Source organism: Podarcis cretensis (assembly GCF_951804945.1).
Source record: "Podarcis cretensis genome assembly, chromosome: 2".
Taxonomy (NCBI): Eukaryota; Metazoa; Chordata; class Lepidosauria; order Squamata; family Lacertidae; genus Podarcis; species Podarcis cretensis.
In genome coordinates, this window is record NC_137171.1 from 105,128,169 (window position 1) to 105,149,559 (window position 21,391).

At 44.7% G+C, this 21,391-nt stretch overlaps 2 protein-coding genes across 5 annotated transcripts in view; one reads left to right on the top strand and one right to left on the bottom strand.

Moving 5' to 3' along the window:
• The window catches only part of LOC307208816 (uncharacterized protein), a 481,810-nt gene extending 466,387 nt beyond the window's left edge, over window positions 1–15,423 (bottom strand). The window contains exon 1 of the mRNA XM_079963800.1: window positions 13,976–15,423. Coding sequence (XP_079819926.1) covers window positions 14,219–15,397 — 1,179 coding nt within the window. The 5' untranslated portion in view covers window positions 15,398–15,423 and the 3' untranslated portion in view covers window positions 13,976–14,218. The remainder of the gene's footprint in view (window positions 1–13,975) is intronic.
• The window catches only part of FHIT (fragile histidine triad diadenosine triphosphatase), a 1,061,423-nt gene that overhangs the window by 930,872 nt on the left and 109,160 nt on the right, over window positions 1–21,391 (top strand). The window lies entirely within an intron of this gene.

Sequence of the window (21,391 nt, forward strand, 5' to 3'; positions counted from 1 at the left end):
CACTCTGTGGGCCTCAAGGCTGAGTGGGGATTCACACCCTGATCTTCGAGTTCTTAGTCCAGCACTCTAACCACTATTTTACACTGGCTCCCAGAAATAGATGCTTTGGGTGGATTGTACATTAAATGTTGTACTGATTCAGTTTTTCTAACTCTCACTGCTTGCCTAAGATGTCTGGATGTTGCTGCTGCTGCTTTGTATGAAGAGCATCAATGGGCTTCTAATCTAACTTCTTCCTACCATCACCCCTTCCCCCCACAAGCTTCCCAGTAAGGCTCTCCTTTAAGAACTCCTTAAGTGAACATCAAAAAATTAGGCTTGCAACCTCCTGCAGCTTCTGACACTTATCTTAGCTCCTCCCTGTATGATTCCTTGGCACATCTCCCCAACGCCACCAGTATTGCATGTTCATTACTGTCACTCGGTCCTAAGAAGTCAATTTGCTTTCTGCTGTGGTAGAAGGGAAAGGTGAAGTTACTCATTAAAGGGATGCAATTAAAGGAAACGCCATGCCAAGTTGAGTTCTCTCCACCGAGCGCCACCCTGGAGGTTGCTCAAACTCAATTACTCATCACCCTGCTTGTTAGGGAGAAGAAGAAGAAGAAGAAGAGTTTGGATTTGATATCCCGCCTTTCACTCCCTTTAAGGAGTCTCAAAGCGGCTAACATTCTCCTTTCCCTTCCTCCCCCACAACAAACACTCTGTGAGGTGAGTGGGGCTGAGAGACTTCAGAGAAGGGTGACTGGCCCAAGGTCACCCAGCAGCTGCATGTGGAGGAGCGGAGACGCAAACCCGGTTCCCCAGATTACGAGTCCACCGCTCTTAACCACTACAGCACACTGGCTCTCCAATGTGAACAATGTGTTGTACAGACCCTAGCTCCAAGCGACCTTGATGGCTTCGTTCTTATACTTGCATGGCATTTCCAGACTCACAGGGGGCTCATGACACATGATGCTGTCCATATGGAAGTAATCCCAAATTAGGCCGTCCCAAGGTGTGTGAAAGTCATGTACCTCATATGCTGTGACTTACACAGGCAAGAAACCCTTCTTTACAATAAGCTGTAGGAGTTTATTTAAAACAGTCACTGCATATTTATATTCAACCTTCACAGTGCCTTCATTCCAGGAACTGTAGATTATGGAACACCATTTATTTCTGTTGATTTTGTCACTGACTTAGGGGGTGGCCTCAGTGTGTGATACACCCATGCATCAGGTTTGTCACTTTATTGTTGCTGTTGTTGTAGATCTATTTGCGTGTTCAGACCCAGAAACCTCCCCCCTAAATAAATTTACACTTGACTCAAATTTTTGGTTTGGTTTTTGGCAGAATTTAGGCCACAGCTTCATTGATTACAGAAAGTGAATGGTTGCATAGGCTCTGGTTCGACTAGCTCCCTGCCATGCAGGTAGCGCTGACCCAGGGCACCAGCATAGGTCAGCCAAGGGTGAACACCTGGATAAGTGGAAAGCCGGGACCGGGCTAACTCTAGCACCCAAATGTCCCCCTGGACTCAGGCATGGGCACAACCCCCTCTCAGGGGTTGACCAAACCATTGAGTCCCTGGATTCCTTTAACAGAATACCCTTCCCGTTCTCCCATCCCTATCACCTGAACCAGAGCCTATCTGCAACCTTACAAGTTGTGACAATTTGCTATGTGGCAGGCAAAACCCAAATGGCAACAGCCAATCAGTCAAGTGGGGAAAATTCCTGCCATGCCCCTGTCCCAACAACAGACGACACACGACGGCATAGCAAGGTCAAGCGCAACAAGCCCTAAAAGTAAGGAGAGGTGGGCAGGTGTTCTGAATGCACGCACCAAAAGAGGAAGTTCTGGGTCACGTGCACGGGCATAAATAGGTCCCTCAAACCATTTAGACTGTGTCCCATTGGCCAGATTGTACCCAGCTTCAAGGGACCTACCAATCGGGTGTTGTGGCTAACCAATTGAACCCACCCACAACACAGGGTATCGGTTGTCCAGGTCTCACCGCAATACATGCCCTCTTTAAGGGAGGACCCGATGTATCGTGAGTTGCAGAGGCTCTGGCAATGTCCTCCTGACGTGAGGGTGATTCTCAAAGTCAGACTGGGGAGGCGACGGTTGCCTCATGATCCTTTAGATCCTGGAAATGTCAGCCTTGGATCTGGTATGTTCTGTCATGGTTCACTTCCACTCAGGTTCCCAGAAGTGTCTGGTTATAAGGGTTTGAGGGAGAGTCCCAAACGTGAGCCCACCATCATCTCAACCTGCTTGGTAGCTCAACATGGCTGCTTTGTCTTTGATTTTTCCACCTCTCTATAGCGTTTGATACATCAGGGCTTGTTAAAGGATTGCAATCAATGAAAAATGAATGAGAAGGGAAATGAGAATCAATGAACTCAACGAGATCTTTTATTAGCATTATCCTGTATCAGTGATCACCCTCTCCCTTCTTCAGCGGTGTATAATTTAATAATTGCATCCACGCCACACCATTAACGGTCTCTTCTCTTTCCGTGACCCACGGATCATTTACTCCTCTACGAATGTAGGGTTCTGCTAAAGAACTATATAGATTTCACATTTTGGTTTCATCTACCACATTACGGCAAATGGGAGTTGATTAGGATTTTCCATAGATCATTAACAATTGTTTTCCACCTTGCAGATAGCACCATTACAAGAAATCTATCATATAACAGAGAGCCCATCCTGTCTGTTGTTGGTGTGTGATTTATTATACTCACAGTGGAAATGCTGTTAGTGAACATTGGGGAAGCAGTGAATATATTGAGAAATATCAATGTATCCTCATGTTCTAGCTGGTGGTGACAGTCAGTGATCCATCTCCCTGACACTTACCTTGTTAACATTTTGATCAGATGGCAAATTTGTCATTTTTCATGGTAACAAGTTTGCACAAAAATTGCAGATAGATGAGGAAGATTTCTATTCTCCCCCCCCTTTTTTTAAAAAAAGACCTTCTCTTAGAATCCCCCCTCCATTGCATGATGTAATCGGTAATCTTTCAGGAAACTGAAATAATTACTTTTTGGAAAGCGTATCCACTGGAAAATGTACCGTTTTGAGAGAGCTCCAATTTCTCTTCATTTGAAGAAGCAACAACCTCCTGCTTTTGACATTACTGACAGTTTGATTAACAGACCAAACCTACATGAAATGATAATGCGCCACCAAACTCTCTCAGGGCCAATATTTCTCTGTATATTCGTTGTTTTAAGCGTCCGGGTGCTTTGGGAGTAAAATGGAAGCTCTCTTTGCAGAGTTGGTGAAACGCCACATCCTGGCGGTCATATAATCATTAGCTGCAGCCTCAGGATAGCAAAGCACAGCCAAACATCAATTGTTTTAGGGATGCTTCCCAAAGAAATAATTCTTTGCCTGCATTTCGAAGTTCTGGATTGCCTGGTTTTGTTTTTGAGGTGGAACTGATGCATTAGGAATCCTCCATTGTTCTATTTTTTTATTATTATTTCTTAAGCTTGTAAAAAGTACTGCGCACATGCAATAAGCTACAGATTTCTGTTCCCTCAGTTCGCTTGGAGGTCTTCCCTTCCTCTGTGTCACAATTGCACAAGCAAATTGCACAACTGCACCCCGGAATTCAAGAGTGCTTCTCACTGTGTTGGCTTTGGGTGGAATGGGGGTGGGGTTGATTTCCAAAGCTGTGTAAAATTTGTTCTGTCCCAGATGAGACCATATATCGTTTTTTCAAAAGAGAGAAGAAATTGCTCTCTAAGGAGGCATGTCGACAAAGGAACAATCCCTGGGAAAGTAACTGAATAAGAGAACTAATAGATACCCTTGGTGGACGACCTCCGAGATCAAACCAAAACGTGGATAATTTCAGGTCTTAGTGGTATTTCTAAGATAAAAGTTTCCCAACTTTCACTGTGAAACTCTGGACAATAGTTCCTGACAAAACAACGCCAGATAGTTTCACCTTCCAATACTGTGCTGGAATATTTGCTATTATCTGTGACAGAGAGAGGATATCTTCTCTTCTGGAATGGAGATGGGTGGCGGAGGGGGGGAGGGATGATCTTCACAATGTAACGTCTTGGGCAGATTCCACAGAGAAAGGAAAATAATGAAAGATAGTGCTCTAGTAATTAAAGTTTCAGGCAAGAGGGGCCAAGTCTGCATCATTCTTATGAAACGAGGAATAAATGGGAGATCATAGAACAGCCTCATACGATGATGGATTTTATTATTATTATTATTATCATCCTTCATCAGAACAGCTGGGTTCTACCCCGGGGCTGTAGACTGTGTTCCTAGTGCTTTCTTTGTTAGATGTAATTCTGAGACTTTGAATCCTCAATAGGCAGAGCAATATCGGCAATAAATAACAGAATGTAGGAAAAAGCCTAAAGTAAGATGAACATAGGGGGTGGGTGGGTGGGTTGTTTGGGTTTCCTACAGGAGTGGAGGTTAGGTAGCATAAGAAACCAGAAGGATGAAGTAGGGGATTTCAGAGTCCCTGGGCACTCCCTTCAGAGAGAGGGGTGGGGCTCAAAGTAGGAACCCCTCCACCCAACCAAACCATGTGATGATTTGCCAGGGAGAGTGTAGCAGTGCTAGAAAACATTCAATGAAGCAGAATGTGGGAAGATTCAGGACAGAAAAAGATGGCGTCGGAAAGGATTATTTGGTTGACCAAACATAAGCAGAAAGCCTAGTGCAACAACATAAGAGCCTTGCTGGATCATCCAGTCCAGTGTCCTGAGTAACACAGTCCTAGTCTCTGGCCAGTGTAGTTATCACATATTGCCTGGCCACTACAGAGGCTGATGTTGAAAATCCTATATGCACGTAGAAAGGGTTCTGGAGCTGAGCAAATGCCATCTATGGTAGTGTATCAGGCTAGGCCACAGTCTCAGACTATGATGCTCATAGTGCAAGCCCTCCGTATTTATTTTATGTTATGTTATTGAGAACTCTTAGATACTGCTGATTCTTTGGCGGCAAATTCTGTACTGCACTGCGGCCAATGCCGTTTTGGCCTGAAAATTCTACATCCTCTGGTTTACTGTGATGGTGTCGCATAATACAAATTTGGCATGGTCTGTTGATGGCGGACTTCACAGCTCTCTTCATGTCGTTGATTTTGGAGCTTGATGGGAGTTGTGGTCCAAATATTCACCACCCCTGGTCTAAATGCTCATTGTTAATCCACTCCCCACACAATTCAAGTAGCAGCTTCAGTTATCTGGCTCCATCACATGAGCCTCAGTTCACACTGTTTGGGGAAATGATAGAAAATATCTGTCAGGGATCATGGAAAATACAGTGATACCTTGGGCTACAGACGCTTCAGGTTACAGACTCCGCTAACCCAGAAATATTACCTCAGGTTAACAACTTTACCTCAGGATGAGAACAGAAATCGCGCGGTGGCAGCGAGAGGCCCCATTAGCTAAAGTGGTACCTCAGGTTAAGAACAGTTTCAGGTTAAGAACGGACCTCCAGAACGAATTAAGTTCTTAACCCGAGGTACCACTGTACAGAAAATAAGGACAACTAATAAGCATCATAATGCAGTTGGTAGAGCACAAGACTTTTAATCTCAGGGTCGTGGGTTCGAGCACCACGTTGGGCAAAATATTCCTGCCTTGCAGGGGGTTGGACTAGATGACCCTCTGGGGACCCTTCCAACTCTACAATTCTGTGAATAGAAGGAGAATGAAACAATACATTAAATTCAGAGAAAGATGAAGTTTTCAGGACTATTTCTTTTAAAGAATTGTGAGTGTGCCTTCAGTAGTTTGAGAGTATGGCTTCAGAAATGTGCAGCCGTACACATCCAAATATTTTTTTTAAGACTTGCAGATAAATCTGTGTGACTGAAGATGCTTTCAGAAGATTGCACTGCAGCAAAACATGGCACCCAACGGATGGCTTGATCACTATTTCAAACCCAGAGTGTCTTGTGCACTTTGTGAATAATGAATGGGCATCTTCATGTCCCCTCCTCCTACATCAGATGCTGGAGTATAGCATTCTCTTCTTCCCCTAGGCTACATCCAAACAATGGTTTTTTCTTCTTCTTGTTCTTCTACATTCACTCTGACCTTTCTGCTGTTTAGAAAACAAAGGCCAGTCCCAGCTTCCATATGCCAATCTGTGATTTCCACACACACACACTGTGCTTATTGTCAGCCTAGAAGTAAAAACAAAACAAAACCTGACAAAGGTTATTTCAGATATATGGTTTTTGGCATTTTTTTTTTTTTTGAAAAAAGTCACATTGTCTTCCCTTCTTCCTTCTTAGTTACCCTGTTGCATTTGTTAAATGGCTGTGACAAAACAAAAATGTAAAAAATCTCAGCCTTGGCACTTGGGGCTTCTTCTTCTTCCCTGGCTGTATTTTAGCAATGGCACATGAATAAAGACGGAAGGTTTTGTGCTAGTCCAAGGAGACTGGGTCGAATGTATTGGAAGAAATCAGTGAAATGTAGTACAGTGGCATTATATGTGTGTATATCCTCTACGCCTCAAGCAAAGGGGCTTAAAACAATTGCCAATAAAGAACCATCTCCCCACCAAATCCCCTTCCAAGCCCTGCAGAGTTTTCAGAGTTCGACCTTGACAGAAGCAAGGCAGGAAGCCTAAGGAGCGTTCCAAACAAATATTGACTTTGCTAAAGCCATTGCAAAGATCCACAGCTGACATATAAGATAGGCTCAGTGACCTTTGATAATGTTCATTTAGCTGCATCCTATGCCTTTTCCCCCTGTTCTCTTTTTTTGCAACAATGGCTTTATCCTTTGGAGCAGGGGTCAGCTGTGGGCCAGTCCACTGTCCCTCAGACCATGTGCTGGGCCGGACTATATTTTGAAATATATATATATATATATATATATATATATATATATATATATGGAACGCGGGTGGTGCTGTGGGTTAAATCACAGAGCCTAGGACTTGCCAGTCAGAAGGTTGGCGGTTCAAATCCCCGTGACGGGGTGAGCTCCTGTTGCTCGGTCCCTGCTCCTGCCAACCTAGTAGTTCGAAAGCATGTCAAAGTGCAAGTAGATAAATAGGTACCACTCCAGCGGGAAGGTAAACGGTGTTTCCGTGCACTGCTCTGGTTCGCCAGAAGCGGCTTAGTCATGCTGGCCACATGACCTGGAAGCTGTACGCCGGCTCCCTCGGCCAATAAAGCGAGATGAGTGCTGCAACCCCAGAGTCGGCTACAACTGGACCTAATGGTCAGGGGTCCCTTTACCTTTACCTATATATATATGAATGAATACCTATGCCCCACAAATCACCCAGAGATGCATTTTAAATAAAAGGACACATTCTACTCAGGTAAAAACACGCTGATTCCTGGACCATCCGTGGGCAAAATTGAGAAGGCGATTGGGCCGCATCCGGCCTCCGGGCCTTAGGTTGCCTACCCCTGCTTTAGAGGGTTTGATTTCGTCACAACTGGAAAGCTTACTTGTAAACTATTTTAAAAGGTAGGCGGAACTGCAGTTGCTGAGCTAAATTATTTCTCCCCCGCCTCCCCCCATGCTTTAACACAGGGATAAAGCCCCACATTTGGACTTGGAATGTGAACGTAATGAACATTGGCAGGAGCTCCCCTTAAATGGGATTTCCGTATCATGGAAATTGGTCTCTCCTCTGTTGCTCCTGGCACCAAGTCGCAAAGCAAACAAAGACGTTAATTGCTTTCCGAGCAGTGGAAGACCCCACGCCCGTCAGCGTAGCCCTGCGGTTCCATTCTAGATGTTAACTGGATCCCCGTAATAGGATCATAGGGAAAAAATTGAGTGGCCTTCTGGGGCTAGCACAGCTTGCTCGCTTCTTTCGCTTTCTCTATGGGCTAACAACTCTGTATAATACGAAGTGAAACATTGGCCACTTCTGAGAGCGATTGTCAGGCATCATGCCGCTAAACTGGCTTGGCTTGCCAGCAATTATGCATGCTTCTCCTTCGCTTTTTTGTTTTTAAAATTCAATTCAGTTGCTATTGTTGCCTCCCCAGGATTTTACAATTAAATGTTCTCCTTTCCTTGCTTTCCTTCTTTTCGTTCCCCTTGGCACAATCAGCAAGGATTCGGCTTTTTATTTTTATTTTTATTTTTGCTAGCATTGTTATTCACCGTTACATAGCTACATTTCCTTTGAGTGCTCTGACCAGTACTAGGACCAGGGAAACCCAGGTTTGAATCTTCATGCAACCACAAAGTTCGCTGGGTGATCTTGGGCCAGCCACTCTTTCTGACCATATCCTTCTTCCTCTGAGCCTCTAAGCTTAACCTACTGCATGGAACTGTTGCGAAATAAAAGGAGGGCAACTATGCTGGACGCTCTGAATGCTTTGGAGGAAGAGCAAGTTTATAACTGGTGTGTTTCACTATGTGTTGCATTTCTGCACAATGTGAACATAGAAGACGTAAGCAGGGCTTTTTTTCAGCCAGAATTCGCTGGAACTCAGTTCCGGCACCTCTCAGATAGGCGCGATTACCATTACAAGAGAACAAGGGAGATGTTCATTGTGAGTTCCGGCACCTCTTTTTCCAGAAAAATAGCACTGAAAATAACCTAATGTCAGGGGTTCCTCCCATTGGGGTTCCAGAATGCCATGTTAACTTTTGTGAGCAACGACACCTGGTGAACCTTCAGGCTGACACACTTCCCATCATAGGACACCCCCTGCTAAGGCTACTATGTCCTCTTACTACATAGCCTGCCACTGAGGCAATTAATCCCAAGCATCCTCAATATCCTTCTGTAACCACCTTCTCATCCCATCGGAGGTCAGCAGAACTGGCTGGCTGACCCTTTGTTGCACCAGATTTCTCTTTGGTTTGTCACCGAGGTTTGTACCTCTACACATCATGAAAGGGTCTTCTCAGTGGTGGCTCCTGGTTTTGGATTGCCTCACTCTTGAAATCCGGCTCACACCAGCATTGTTTTTTCTATCTTTCTTTCAGCACCAGCTAAAATGTCACCCCTTTAGCTATGCTTCTTATATCTCAAGCAGGGATAGCTCAGTCAATAGATCATGAGACTCTTAATCTCAGGGTTGAGGGTTTGAGCTCAACTTTGGGCGAAATATTCCTGCATTGCAGCAGTTGGACTGGATGACGCTTGTGGTTCCATTCAACTCTACAATTCTATGGTTCTATATCTTGCCCTCCCTCCCAGAGCGCCCTTAGTGATTTGACTTATTAGTTTGCTTAACATGTTTATTAACTGCCCTCCACCAAATGGTCCTACAAAATACAAAAAAAATATATCATAATTCACTATAATTGAACAACAGCATCAAAAGAATTACAACCACAAAACCACGGGCAGTATAAAATAACTACACAGGATGATTGTCAATAAGTCAGAAGTGATGTATTAAATGATTGACTTGTGTTAGTTAGTGGGTTGTTATACTGATTGTTTTCATATTGTTTTGATGCTTTTACTGGAATTTTATTGTTAGCTTGATGTTTTATTTGATGTACCCCATAGTGGAATCACTTGATTGATGGAGGGTGAATAAAAAAAAGTGGAATAAATCTGGGGCAAGTCTATAAATACATACATAACAGATTGCTCTTCAGCTGATACATTTATTTTATTTTGCCAAAGACCCCATAATGGTTTTAAACAATAAAAAACTACTATTAAATATATGCTACAATATATGTCACAATCTGAAAACAAACGTGCATAATCTCTGAGATAAGAAGGATTAGAGGAGAGGAAATATTCTAGAAAGAAGGGAAAAAGATTTCTGTGGATTCTGCTATAGAACTTAATTACATGTAATGTAGAGCAGATTTATTTTCCTGTAGGGTAGAGATTGCATATTGTTATTACTTCCAGGCTAGTATGTGGTGCTTTGATGATTTTGCCCAAATTACCATTTTTAATCTTAAAATGAGAATGTGTTTGGAAATTTAACAAGGGTCAGGCAGGTCCTGTTGAAAAACAAAGAGAAGGGCTGTAGCTCTCGTAAACTCTTATCCATGGGTAATTATCTTGTTATGTTAAAGTGGTTCTCCAGAATATTAAAATAATTAGGACCAACAATCTCAGCCCTGCTTTCCTCAGATGCTGTAATTGGCAAGGGGTGTTAGCTAATTAAACGTATTTATATTACTGGTTGGCTAAAGAAAAGGATGAAGCACTTGTAATTACTGGAATTCGGCGAGATCACGTACTTACTACAGAGAATAAACATGTAGATTATAGCATTTGTGATGGGCTAATAGCTGGAAACAGCAATCTAAACACAGCATATTGACATATCAGTCCAGACAAGATGCAGGCACCATTAGTGGGTGCTTCATCTGCCCAGGTGAGTGGTGTCCAATGTGTTTTAGAAGGAGTTGTATTTTCCCCACCACACATCCCAATTCCATGTACAAAAGCCAATAGAACTAGGAGCTGAAGTTTGCTTGGAGACTGCCAAGGCGCCGCATCCTGTGCAGCAACAGGCTACCTTAGGGACTGCAGGGCGGGCTATGTGACACCAAAGCTTTGCTCCGCTGTATTACTGCCACTCTGGGTGCCTCTCAGGATATGCCGCCTGAGGCACTTGCCTCATTCTGCCCAATGGTAGGGACAGACCTGAATGCAATGATTCTGAAACAGCTCTGGGTGCTGTGTAAACCCAGCTCTATATGGGGCTTCCTGAAGCATCCGGTGAGGTTCAACAAGGTAGTATTTCATAGCAAGGTTCATTAAGGAATCAAGCTGCCCTCGTTGAAATTGTGCAGCCCAGCTGCAGCATTTACGACCACCATACTCCTGTGGAGGCGAGGGGAGATAGGTTCATCAAGTATACAAACGCTAAAATGTCAATGGTACAGAGGCTCTCTTAGACTATTTCTCCTAAGACAGGAGCCACAATTACTACACTGTAATCTGACTAGTGTTAAAATTGCCACAAGTTCACCAGTCTTCATGCTGAAATATTCTGGAAACAGGACTTAAGCGGGCACGGTTTGGACTTTGGGCTTTCAAATTTCAGTGGCACCTTGTGCAAGGCCAAGATTTGGCGCCCCACACCTCTCACCTTCCCTTCTGCTCAATTCAGTATGCCATAGTTGTGATGCCCTGTGGTGTCACCTAGGCTCAATACCCAGTGTGGTGGAACAGGTCACACACTGCCTGTGCAGTGGGGATGGACAAAATCCATCACTTTCACCTATTGAAAGCAACCTGCCCTAACACAATGCATTTTTCAATGGCATTTTAAGCAATACAGCATCTGCATTTTTAGTCACACTTTCTGCAATATAGGCACACAATAATTCTTGCACACAACTTTTGCTTGGACAGCTGTATCACAAAATTCAGGGAAGTGCAAATTTTGAAGGACAGCTGCATTTTGGCTCGTGTTGTTTCAGGGTGTTCTAATCAGGATGGCCCCTGATGCAAAGCGAACCAAATTCCACCCCACCCCTCATCCGTGTGATCATGAAACCTGGTATTTTCCACCACAGAGAGAAGCATACTCTTCACTGGACCTTTGGGACACAATAAATATCAGTTTGCCTTGGAGAAAAGTTATTTAAAATATAAATGTTTTGTTCTGTCCTTTCATTAACGTGAATTGTCAGCCATTGGGAACCACCCTTGGACAAGGATATAATTATTATTATTTTTTTTCATATCATGTGCCTTTTTAGTTCAGGGGGGGAATGAGTAGACGTATATGGATTTATGCCTGGTGTGGAAGAAGTTCTCCCCTCTTCTCTCATCCTGCAATAAGTGGGCTCATCTAATGAAGCTGAATATTGGGAGATTCGGGACCGAAAAAAGTAGTTCTTCAGACTGCACACAGTTAAATTCACTCTCCACAAGACACAATGATCACCACCAGCTCAGATGGCTTTAAAAGAGGATTAGACAAATTCATGGATGATGAGGCTGACAGTGAGTATTAGTCATGTTGACTGTTCTACCACAGTCAGAGGTCATTCACCTGATCCACCAGGTTATTCTTATGTATATGCTATTGAGTTTATGGTATTATTTTGGGAGGATTATGGGTGGCTACTAGCCATGGTTGACTATGTCAGAGGTAACATGCCTCTTTCTTCCCGGTAATGGGAATCACAAATGGGGAGAGCTCTTGTGCTCAGGTCCTGCCTGTGGGCTTATGATAGGTCAACACATGCCATAATTGCCTCATTACGTAATCATGTTCAGAACACCACAACACACACGTAACTGGCTGTAAAGTAACATAACGTTATGTATAATAAAACTGTAATCTAATCGTCATATCAAAGCACTGTTCCTGATGGCAATAAGTCCAAAGATGTCCAAAGATGTCAAGTCCAAAGATTACAACAACCTGTCGGCAATACCATTGCATACTGATATCTTCCTTCTGCACCCTTGTTTTGCCCATTGGGCTTCTTCAGCGACAAGGTTTCCAGGAGATTTTTCAGTAGGTTTTTTCAGCTGAAATAGTCCACAGGAACACAGAAGTTGCCAGTCAGAGACAAGGGTGTATTCTGAGAACTGGTCTATCATCAGCTGCCTTATTGTTACTAAGTAGTTCTGTTTGTTACACTCTTAAGACATAAGACTATGTAGAAGGCAAGTTCGTTTGTTACACTTGTAAGACATAGGATGATGCAGAAGGAAGATATCAGTATGAAATGGCATTGCCAACAGGAACTATATGTTGTAATCGTTGGACTTAACAATCTTTGGACTTGACTATCCTTGGACTTTACAACAATAAAAACATATAGAAGGTTAATAGTAATATGATATGTTGTTGCCGTCAGGAACAGTGCTTTGCAATTTTTTGATATGACAATAAGATTACAGTTTTATTATATATAATGTTAATAATAATAATAATTTATTATTTATACCCTGCCCATCTGGCTGGGCCTCCCCAGCCACTCTGGGCGGCTTCCATAGAAACCAAAAATACACTAAAATATCACACGTTAAAAACTTCCCTGAACAGGGCTGCCTTAAGATGTCTTCTGAATGTCAGGTAGTTGTTTATCGCTTTGACATCTGCTGGAAGGGCATTCAACAGGGCGGGCGCCACTACCGAGAAGGCCCTCTGCCTGGTTCCCTGTAGCTTTGCTTCTCGCAATGAGGGAACCGCCAGAAGGCCCTCGGCGCTGGACCTCAGCGTCCATGCAGAATGATGGGGGTGGAGACGCTCCTTCAGATATACTGGACTGAGGCCATTTAGGGCTTTAAAGGTCAGCACCAACACTTTGAATTGTGCTCGGAAATGTACTGGGAGCCAATGTAGGTCTTTCAAGACCGGTGTTATATGGTCTCGGCGGCCGCCCCCAGTCACCAGTCTAGCTGCCGCATTCTGGATTAGTTGTAGTTTCCGAGTCACCTTCAAAGGTAGCCCCACGTAGAGCGCATTGCAGTAGTCCAAGCGGGAGATAACCAGAGCATGCACCACTCTGGCGAGACAGTCCGCAGGCAGATAGGGTCTCAGCCTACATACCAGATGGAGCTGGTAAACAGCTGCCCTGGACACAGATTTGACCTGTGCCTCCATGGACAGCTGTGAGTCCAAAATGACTCCCAGGCTGCGCACCTGGTCCTTTAGGGGCACAGTTACCCCATTCAGGACCAGGGAATCCTCCACACCTGCCCGCCTCCTGTCCCCCAAAAACAGTACTTCTGTCTTGTCAGGATTCAACCTCAATCTGTTAGCCGCCATCCATCCTCCAATTGCCTCCAGACACTTATACAGGACCTTCACCGCCTTCACTGGTTCTGATTTAAAAGAGAGGTAGAGCTGGGTATCATCTGCATGCTGATGAACACCCAGCCCAAACCTCCTGATGATCTCTCCCAGCGGCTGCATGTAAATGTTGAAAAGCATGGGGAAGAGGACAGAACCCTGAGGCACCCCACAAGTGAGAGCCCAGGGGTCTGAACACTCATCCCCCACCACCACTTTCTGAACACGGCCCAGGAGGAAGGAGCGGAACCACTGTATGACAGTGCCCCCAGCTCCCAGCCCCTCAAGACGGTCCAGAAGGATGTTATGGTCGATGGTATCAAACGCCACTGAGAGATCCAGCAGAACTAGGAAACAGCTCTCACCTTTGTCCCTAGCCCGCCGGACATCATCAACCAGTGCGACCAAGGCAGTTTCAGTCCCATGATGAGGCCTGAATCCCGACTGGAAGGAATCCAAATGGTCCGCTTCTTCCAGGCGTGCCTGGAGTTGTTCAGCAACCACTCACTCAATCACCTTGCCCAAGAATGGAAGATTTGAGACTGGGCGATAGTTGGCCATTGTGGCCGCATCTAAAGATGGTTTTTTAAGAAGCGGTTTAATAACCGCCTCTTTCAGCGGGTCTGGGAAGGCTCCCTCACGGAGGGAAGCATTCACCACCCCACGAAGCCCATCACCCAGTCCTTCCTGGCTAGCTTTTATAAGCCAGGATGGGCAAGGATCCAGGAGACAGGTGGTTTGCTTCACTCGTCCAAGCAGCCTGTCCACATCCTTGGAGGTAACAGATTGGAATTGATCCCACACAACTTGACTAGACAGGACTCTAGCACTCTCCCACCCTGGCCCTGCTCCCACGGTGGAGTCTACTTCTTCCCGAATCTGAGCGATTTTATCTGCAAAAAACTTTGCAAAATCATTGCAGGAGAACATGTGGCCCGTACTGGGCCCCAATGTTGCAGGTGGTTCCGCTAAATTGTGAACCACCTGAAAAAGTCTCCTGCTGCTGTTTTCTGCAGATGCAATAGAGGCGGTGAAGAAGTTCTTCTTCACCGTCGCTATCGCCATTTGGTAGGCTCGACGTTGAGCTCTAACCTGTGTCCGGTCAGATTCGGAATGAGTTATCCACCACCGGCGCTCTAGCTGTCTCAACGATTGTTTCATTGCCCTCAGATCCGTGGAAAACCACGGGGCTGTCCGGGCTCCATGCAATCGGAGAGGGCGCTTCGGAGCCAAACAGTCAATAGCCCTGGTTAACTCCACATTCCAGCGGGCCACCAGGGAATCAGCTGAAAGGCCATCAACATGGGATAAAGCATCCCCTACCACTCTCTGGAAACCATTTGGATCCATTAAGTGGCGGGGGCAGACCATCCAAATTGGTCCCACCTCCCTGCAGAGGGGATGGGTCGCAGAGAAGTCCAGTTGCACCAGGAAGTGATCTGACCATGGCACTTCTTTCGTTTCGCTTTTACTTAGTGTCAGATCACCAACATCCATAGAGGTAAACACCAGGTCCAAGGCATGTCCGCAACTATGGGTTGGGCCAGACTTATTCAGGGACAGCCCCATGGAGGCCATGCTTTCCACGAAGTCCCGAGCGACCCCTTGTAAGGTCGTGTCGGCATGGATGTTAAAATCCCCTAGGATGACCAAGCTAGGTGTCTCCAGGAGAACATCCGCCATGACCTGAAGCAGCTCGGGCAGGGAATCCTTGGTGCAGCGGGGAGGTCGGTACACCAAAAGGAATCCTGTACTGCCCCTATTGCCCAACTTCCAGAACATGCACTCGGAAAACTGGGTCTTCCCAATAGGACGCCTGGTGCAAACTAATGACTTCCTAAAAATCACTACAACCCCCCCTCCCCACCCACATGACCTGGGTTGCTGTGCATAAGAGAAACCTGGTGGACAAGCAGCGGCAAGGACAGGCCCATCTGCTTCATCCAACCAAGTCTCTGTTACACATGCCAGGTCAAATCCTCCATCCATGATCAAGTCATGGATGGCAGTGGTCTTATGAATCATTGACCTGGCATTGCACAGCAACACCTTCAGGTCATGTGGGTATCCCTTGCTGATTTTAGTATCCATCCGGTCAGGACCAGACCCGGAGGCAGGAATAGTCCTCAGACAACGACTAAACCTGCCCCCTCTGTAATGACATGGTCTAGTCTTAGCGTAACTCCTCCTCCTACCCGTGATCACTGAGATCGGTTGTCCCAGTGCATCCCCCCCTGTGGAACATGCCCCAGCCATTTTGTGGGCTGGGGCCCACTCCCCGGCAGCCCTGACCCCTCCCCTTAAGAACACCTTAAACAAACAAATAAACAAACAAAACCAATAAAACATTACAAACAAAAACTGTAAAAATTACAAAAACAACAAAATCAAAAAAATTTCCCAAGCCCAACCAAACATCCACCCCACCCCCACCCCCCACATACAAAAAATTCAAAAGAAATTTTTAAAAACATTTTAAAAACACTCTGTGCCCCACCAGCAGTAACAGCAACTGTCCTAGTGAGGCCTGTTAGGCCCCGCCCTGGGCCAGGTGGTAAGTGTTATGTTACTTTACAGCCAGTTACGTGTATGTTGTGGTATCGTGGGCTTATGATAGGCATCTGGGTGGTCACTGTGAGAACGGGATGCTGGACCTGATCCAACAGGACTCCTACATTTGAATCTGAGCAGCAGGTAGTGGGTGGGATAACTGGTGAACCAAGACTGAAACATCAGAGAGGAAAATGAGCCTGTGCAGCTGAGAAATCCAGAGAGTGCAACTTGTATTCCATGGGCGCCTACTGGACATTTGTATTTCCGCAGCACTTCGTAGAGGCTGAAACTTTAGGTTTTGATTTCATTTCATGTCAAAGAGCTGCTCCTTGCTATCTCCGAAAGTGTCATGCTCACTGTCTGCCCTCTCTTCATTCTTCTAGTTTATGGCAGACTTCTTCTTCTTTTTTTATGTAACAACAACAAAAAAAGCGCAAGCATACAGCTCGCTATTGTGAGAACCTATGAAGTAATCAATTTTGGATTCAGACCCTTATAACCGTTTGACATTTCAGGGTCAGCGGGACAACTTTTGGAAAGATTGAAAAGCGACGTGGCTGAGCCCACAATAGATTATAAAGCAGGGGCAGATGAAAAGATGCTTCAAAACAGCTCACTTTTATCTTAATGGCTGTAGAGGAAAAACAGCAAGAGGACTGCCGGAAAGAGGAGGGCTGGCCCCGAACAATAGAGACTCTATTTATTTGTACCATGCTTCTGAAATAATCACAACACTCTGCGGTTGTTTTACAGTGAAAGAGATGTAGTCACCGAGGAGCCACCTAGGAAATGATAAATCAGTTCTGACTCACCAGAGTACATTAAAAAAGGGGCCCCCGCTTTTGAAACAGTGTCATGAGAAACTTGGTTTGTAGGTATGCAGGCCTCTGCTTTTTCAAGACTACGTGACACACTCTTATATACTGGAACATAGGAAGTTGCCAGTTGTTTCATATAATTCAATATTGTCTTCCCTGACTGTCAGCAGCTCTACAGGGTTTCAGACAGGGAGCCTCCCTAGCTTCAACATGGGAAGCCAGGGATTGAATCTGGTCCATTGGAGCAAGTGGGGCACTGTCCCAGCAATCTCAACCTGTCCCCAGAAGGCCTCCATCTGCCTGCCATCTTGCTTACAGCTGGTTCAGGGGGTGGCATTGGCTGCCACCTTCCTCCTTCTTCCTTGTTAAAAGCAGTCAGTTGCCAAGAGCTTGTTGGAAGGACAACAAGGATGGCGCATGTCTAGCTTCACCAGGGAAGGAGTTCCAAAGGAGCCACCACCAAGAAGGCCCTCTCCAGTGTCCCCACCAAGTGTTCCTGTGAGGATGGTGGGACTGAGAGAAGGGCCTCCCCTGAAGTCCTCAAAACCCAGGCAGGTTCGTGTGAGGGAATATGGTCTTTCAGATACCATGGACCTAAGCTGCTTAGGGCCTTATAGGTCATAACCAGCACTTTGAATTGTGCCTGGAAACAGACCAGCAGCCAGTGGAGCTGTTGTGACAAGGAAGTCTTATGCTTCCTGAGTCAGGGACCTTTCGAGCAAATGCTCTAATGCTGAGCGATGGTCTTTCATGCCTTAGAATGTAGATGAAATCTCCTTATTTCCCTCCGTCACATTTTGGACAGCCTGCCAGGGCTCCTGTGGGCAGCAGTGGGCATCCCCAGCTCAGAGAAGGGATATACTCGGTTCCGATTCCGGTGTGCCTGCACACCTGTTCTCACTTGGGAAAGGCAAGCGGTTGGGTTAACCAGCAGGGGCTGGTTAATGTGATGTCAGCTCCCAGCAGCAGCAACAACAACAAAAAAGGCAACGTCAGCCTTATCAGCCACAGCATCCGAAAAACCCATTTGCTGCTTCTGACAAATCTCTCTGTTTCTTTTCGCCCTCCCAAATAAATGAAAAATTGAATCCGTTCAGAAGAACATATGCTTAGAATCCCACAGCTTGATGGGTACATGTGTACTGGGAGAAGATGCCAAGATGAGGACAGTCATGTGTCAAATTACTCCCCCAACAGCATCTCCTCCTCCCTCCTTCTTTCATGCCAGAATCCCATTTGGCCCCTGAAAGAATCTCAATGTCTCGATTCTACCAAGGTTGTTACTACACTCTGTAATCCTGCAGGGAGGGATTTTTCTCCCCATTACCCTCCTCCCCTTTTCATTTATGCACAGTAATAAAACTCGCATCACGGCATCAGGCATTAGGATTAGCAATGCCGCAGCTTAAGGCTGTTTCAAGGCTGCGAGTCAAAGCGTCTAGAACTGCTAGCATGCAGCGCGCAATTATGTTGGCTGCACGGAGAGGAGGATTTATGTTTAAACACTATTAATATTGCAGGGACATCTGCGGCATAAAAGGAATTTAAGTTAAATAAAAGATTGAATTCCCTTTCTCTTGTAGTACTAATCTGGCATTATTAATTGATTTTAAGGTTCCTTCCCCCCTCCCTCTCTTCAGCGTTGATGACCCTGCTGGGCATTTAACAAAGGGAAGTGTTGCTTCTCAATTGAGTATTTTCTTTTCTTTTGTGTTTTATTGTTTGTTTGAGGACAAGAAGATTGGAACTTTATGGGGGAATGCTGGTTTGATTTTGGATGCTGCAGGGAGGGAGCCTTCAAAGGTGACTTGATTGTGGTGGATAAGTGCCTTCGTGGAGAGAAAGGAAGAAGCGTCTAAAGGGATGTTTAATCATGTGGCTGAATCGAGAACATAAGCAAGCAGCTGAAAGTTCGAAAGACGTACAAAATCCAGATTAGAAATAGGGACCCGATCCAACAGCCCGGCCCTCACTCAATGCCATGAGCCTTGCTGAAACTATGTCCATCAGAGAGAGGCAGTGGGCACCATTGTTAATTTTAATAACTCTCAGAGCACTTCTGGTTTGCAAAGCGTGTTGTAATTATATCCTTTATTGGCAATCCTTGGAGCAGTAACACCATGAGACAGGGTGGGTTTTTTTTTTTAATATTCTGATTTTATAGATGGTGCACTGTGGCTGTGAGAGCATGACATGCCCAGGATTAAAATGATCAGTCCATATGCTTAGTCTTGCACACTGTATTAAACCTCCCAGATAAAAAGGCCCATATTCTTTTAATAGAAAATCCATATTCCATAACGGGAACAATATTTTTTTGCAGTTAAAGCAAACCAAAAGGAACCATTTATAGGTGCAATTCCTCATTCTGTTTCTTGTGCATATATATCCATTGGGCCGTGGCATCCATCCACGTGTTCTAGTTCAACAGGGATGTGGAATCCATGGACCTCCACATGTTGCTGGACTCTAAGTTCCATCAGTCACAGCCAGCATGGGAGCTGTGGTCCAACACCACCTGAAGGGCCACAGATTCCCCCCATCCCTGTCCTAGAATAACAGATAAGCAGAATCCTATATTCTACCAGGATGCAGCTCCTGGAAATATGGAATCATGGGACTCCAAGATGGAACAAAGGATGGATGGATGGACATATGGATGGATAGATAGATAGATGATAGATAGATGATAGATAGATAGATAGATAGATAGATAGATAGATAGATGATAGATAGATGATAGATAGATAGATAGATAGATAGATAGATAGATAGATAGATGATAGATAGATAGATGATAGATAGATAGATAGATAGATAGATAGATAGATAGATAGATAGATGATAGATAGATAGATAGATGATAGAGATAGATAGAGATAGATAGATAGATGATAGATAGATAGATAGATAGATAGATAGATAGATAGATAGATAGATAGATAGATAGATGAACACAATAAAGTATATAAAACTTGTTGGTCCCTACCCTGAATGAATCTAGGATGGCAAACACCCTCTTCACTACTTGAACTTATGCTGTATTTGCCTACCTATGTAGAAGCAATGGGGGAAATGGAATTTTACCCTTAAGATAAAATTAATTTCCACACTTTGCACCATTAACATGATCATGAAGATTCTGCATACAGGTTTTGACCTGTAAAGAATAGTTATGGAAACCATTGTGTCCTAAAGGTAAATTAGAGACAGACTTGCAGAAGATATTTGTGTGTGTGTGTGTCTGTGTCTTTCTGTGTCATAATAGGAGCTCTTTTGCCAAGATATGGATGGATGGTTCCAGTTACCCAGCACAAAGGTGCACTTGTGATATAGTGGAAATATAAGTTGGAGAGGTTTAATTTTTGGTGACTTGTTAGCAAGATGAGAATTTTGTCAACTCTGAGGTTTAAAATAAAAACTTCGTATTCTTTCCTCAGTGCGCCCCATGCTCCCAAAAATAATAAAATGTTAATGATAGTTATGCAGTCACATCAAAGGAGAGTGGGCTCTTTCATCTCAGTGAAATCTTGTTCAAATAATTAATAAAAGTAGTTGTCTAGAGAAGACAGAAAAAAAGAATATCAATAAATTCCTTTGTAGAGCATCTAAGTGCTTAACCCCCACCCATCACCCTGAGGGATTGGCTCGTTGAATTGAGGACAGCTGGAGATCACACTTAAATGGCTTTTGCAAGAGAAGCTGCACTATGAAATGTGTACATGTTTGGAATGGATATGCCAAGCATTAATAATAATAATAATAATAATAATAATAATAATAGGCCCTTCAAATAACCAAGGGCGAAATCCAATGTGCTTATTCCTTTAGTGCAAGGATATACACATTCCCAACTGGATTTTCTCCCCTCTCCTCCACCTGTACATGCCCCACATCCTACACAAATCTGCTCTGGAGGGTTGGGGAAACCCCTAGGACAGATTTAGGGGACGTGTAGGAGGAGGAGAGCTGGGGGAGTTCTGTTGTGCAAGCATCAATCCTTGTGCTAATGAGATGAGTTTCTTAGCACTACATTGGATACAAGCCCTTATATTTTATTTTGCCTATCCCCCACAGTGAGCTGAAAGCTACTGTGATGAATGGTTAGGGTGTCAGCCTACGACTGGGGAGGCTGGAGTTCAAATCTCCATTCCGTCATGATGCTCCTTATCGGCTGGATTCTAGAGTGCTGCTGTGGAGCAGTGAATGAGGTGTTGCAACCAGGGCTGGTCCTACCATTAGGCAGAGTGAGGCAGCTGCTTCAGGCAGCATTGGAAAGCGGCATGTGTGGCATGCAATGTGCCCT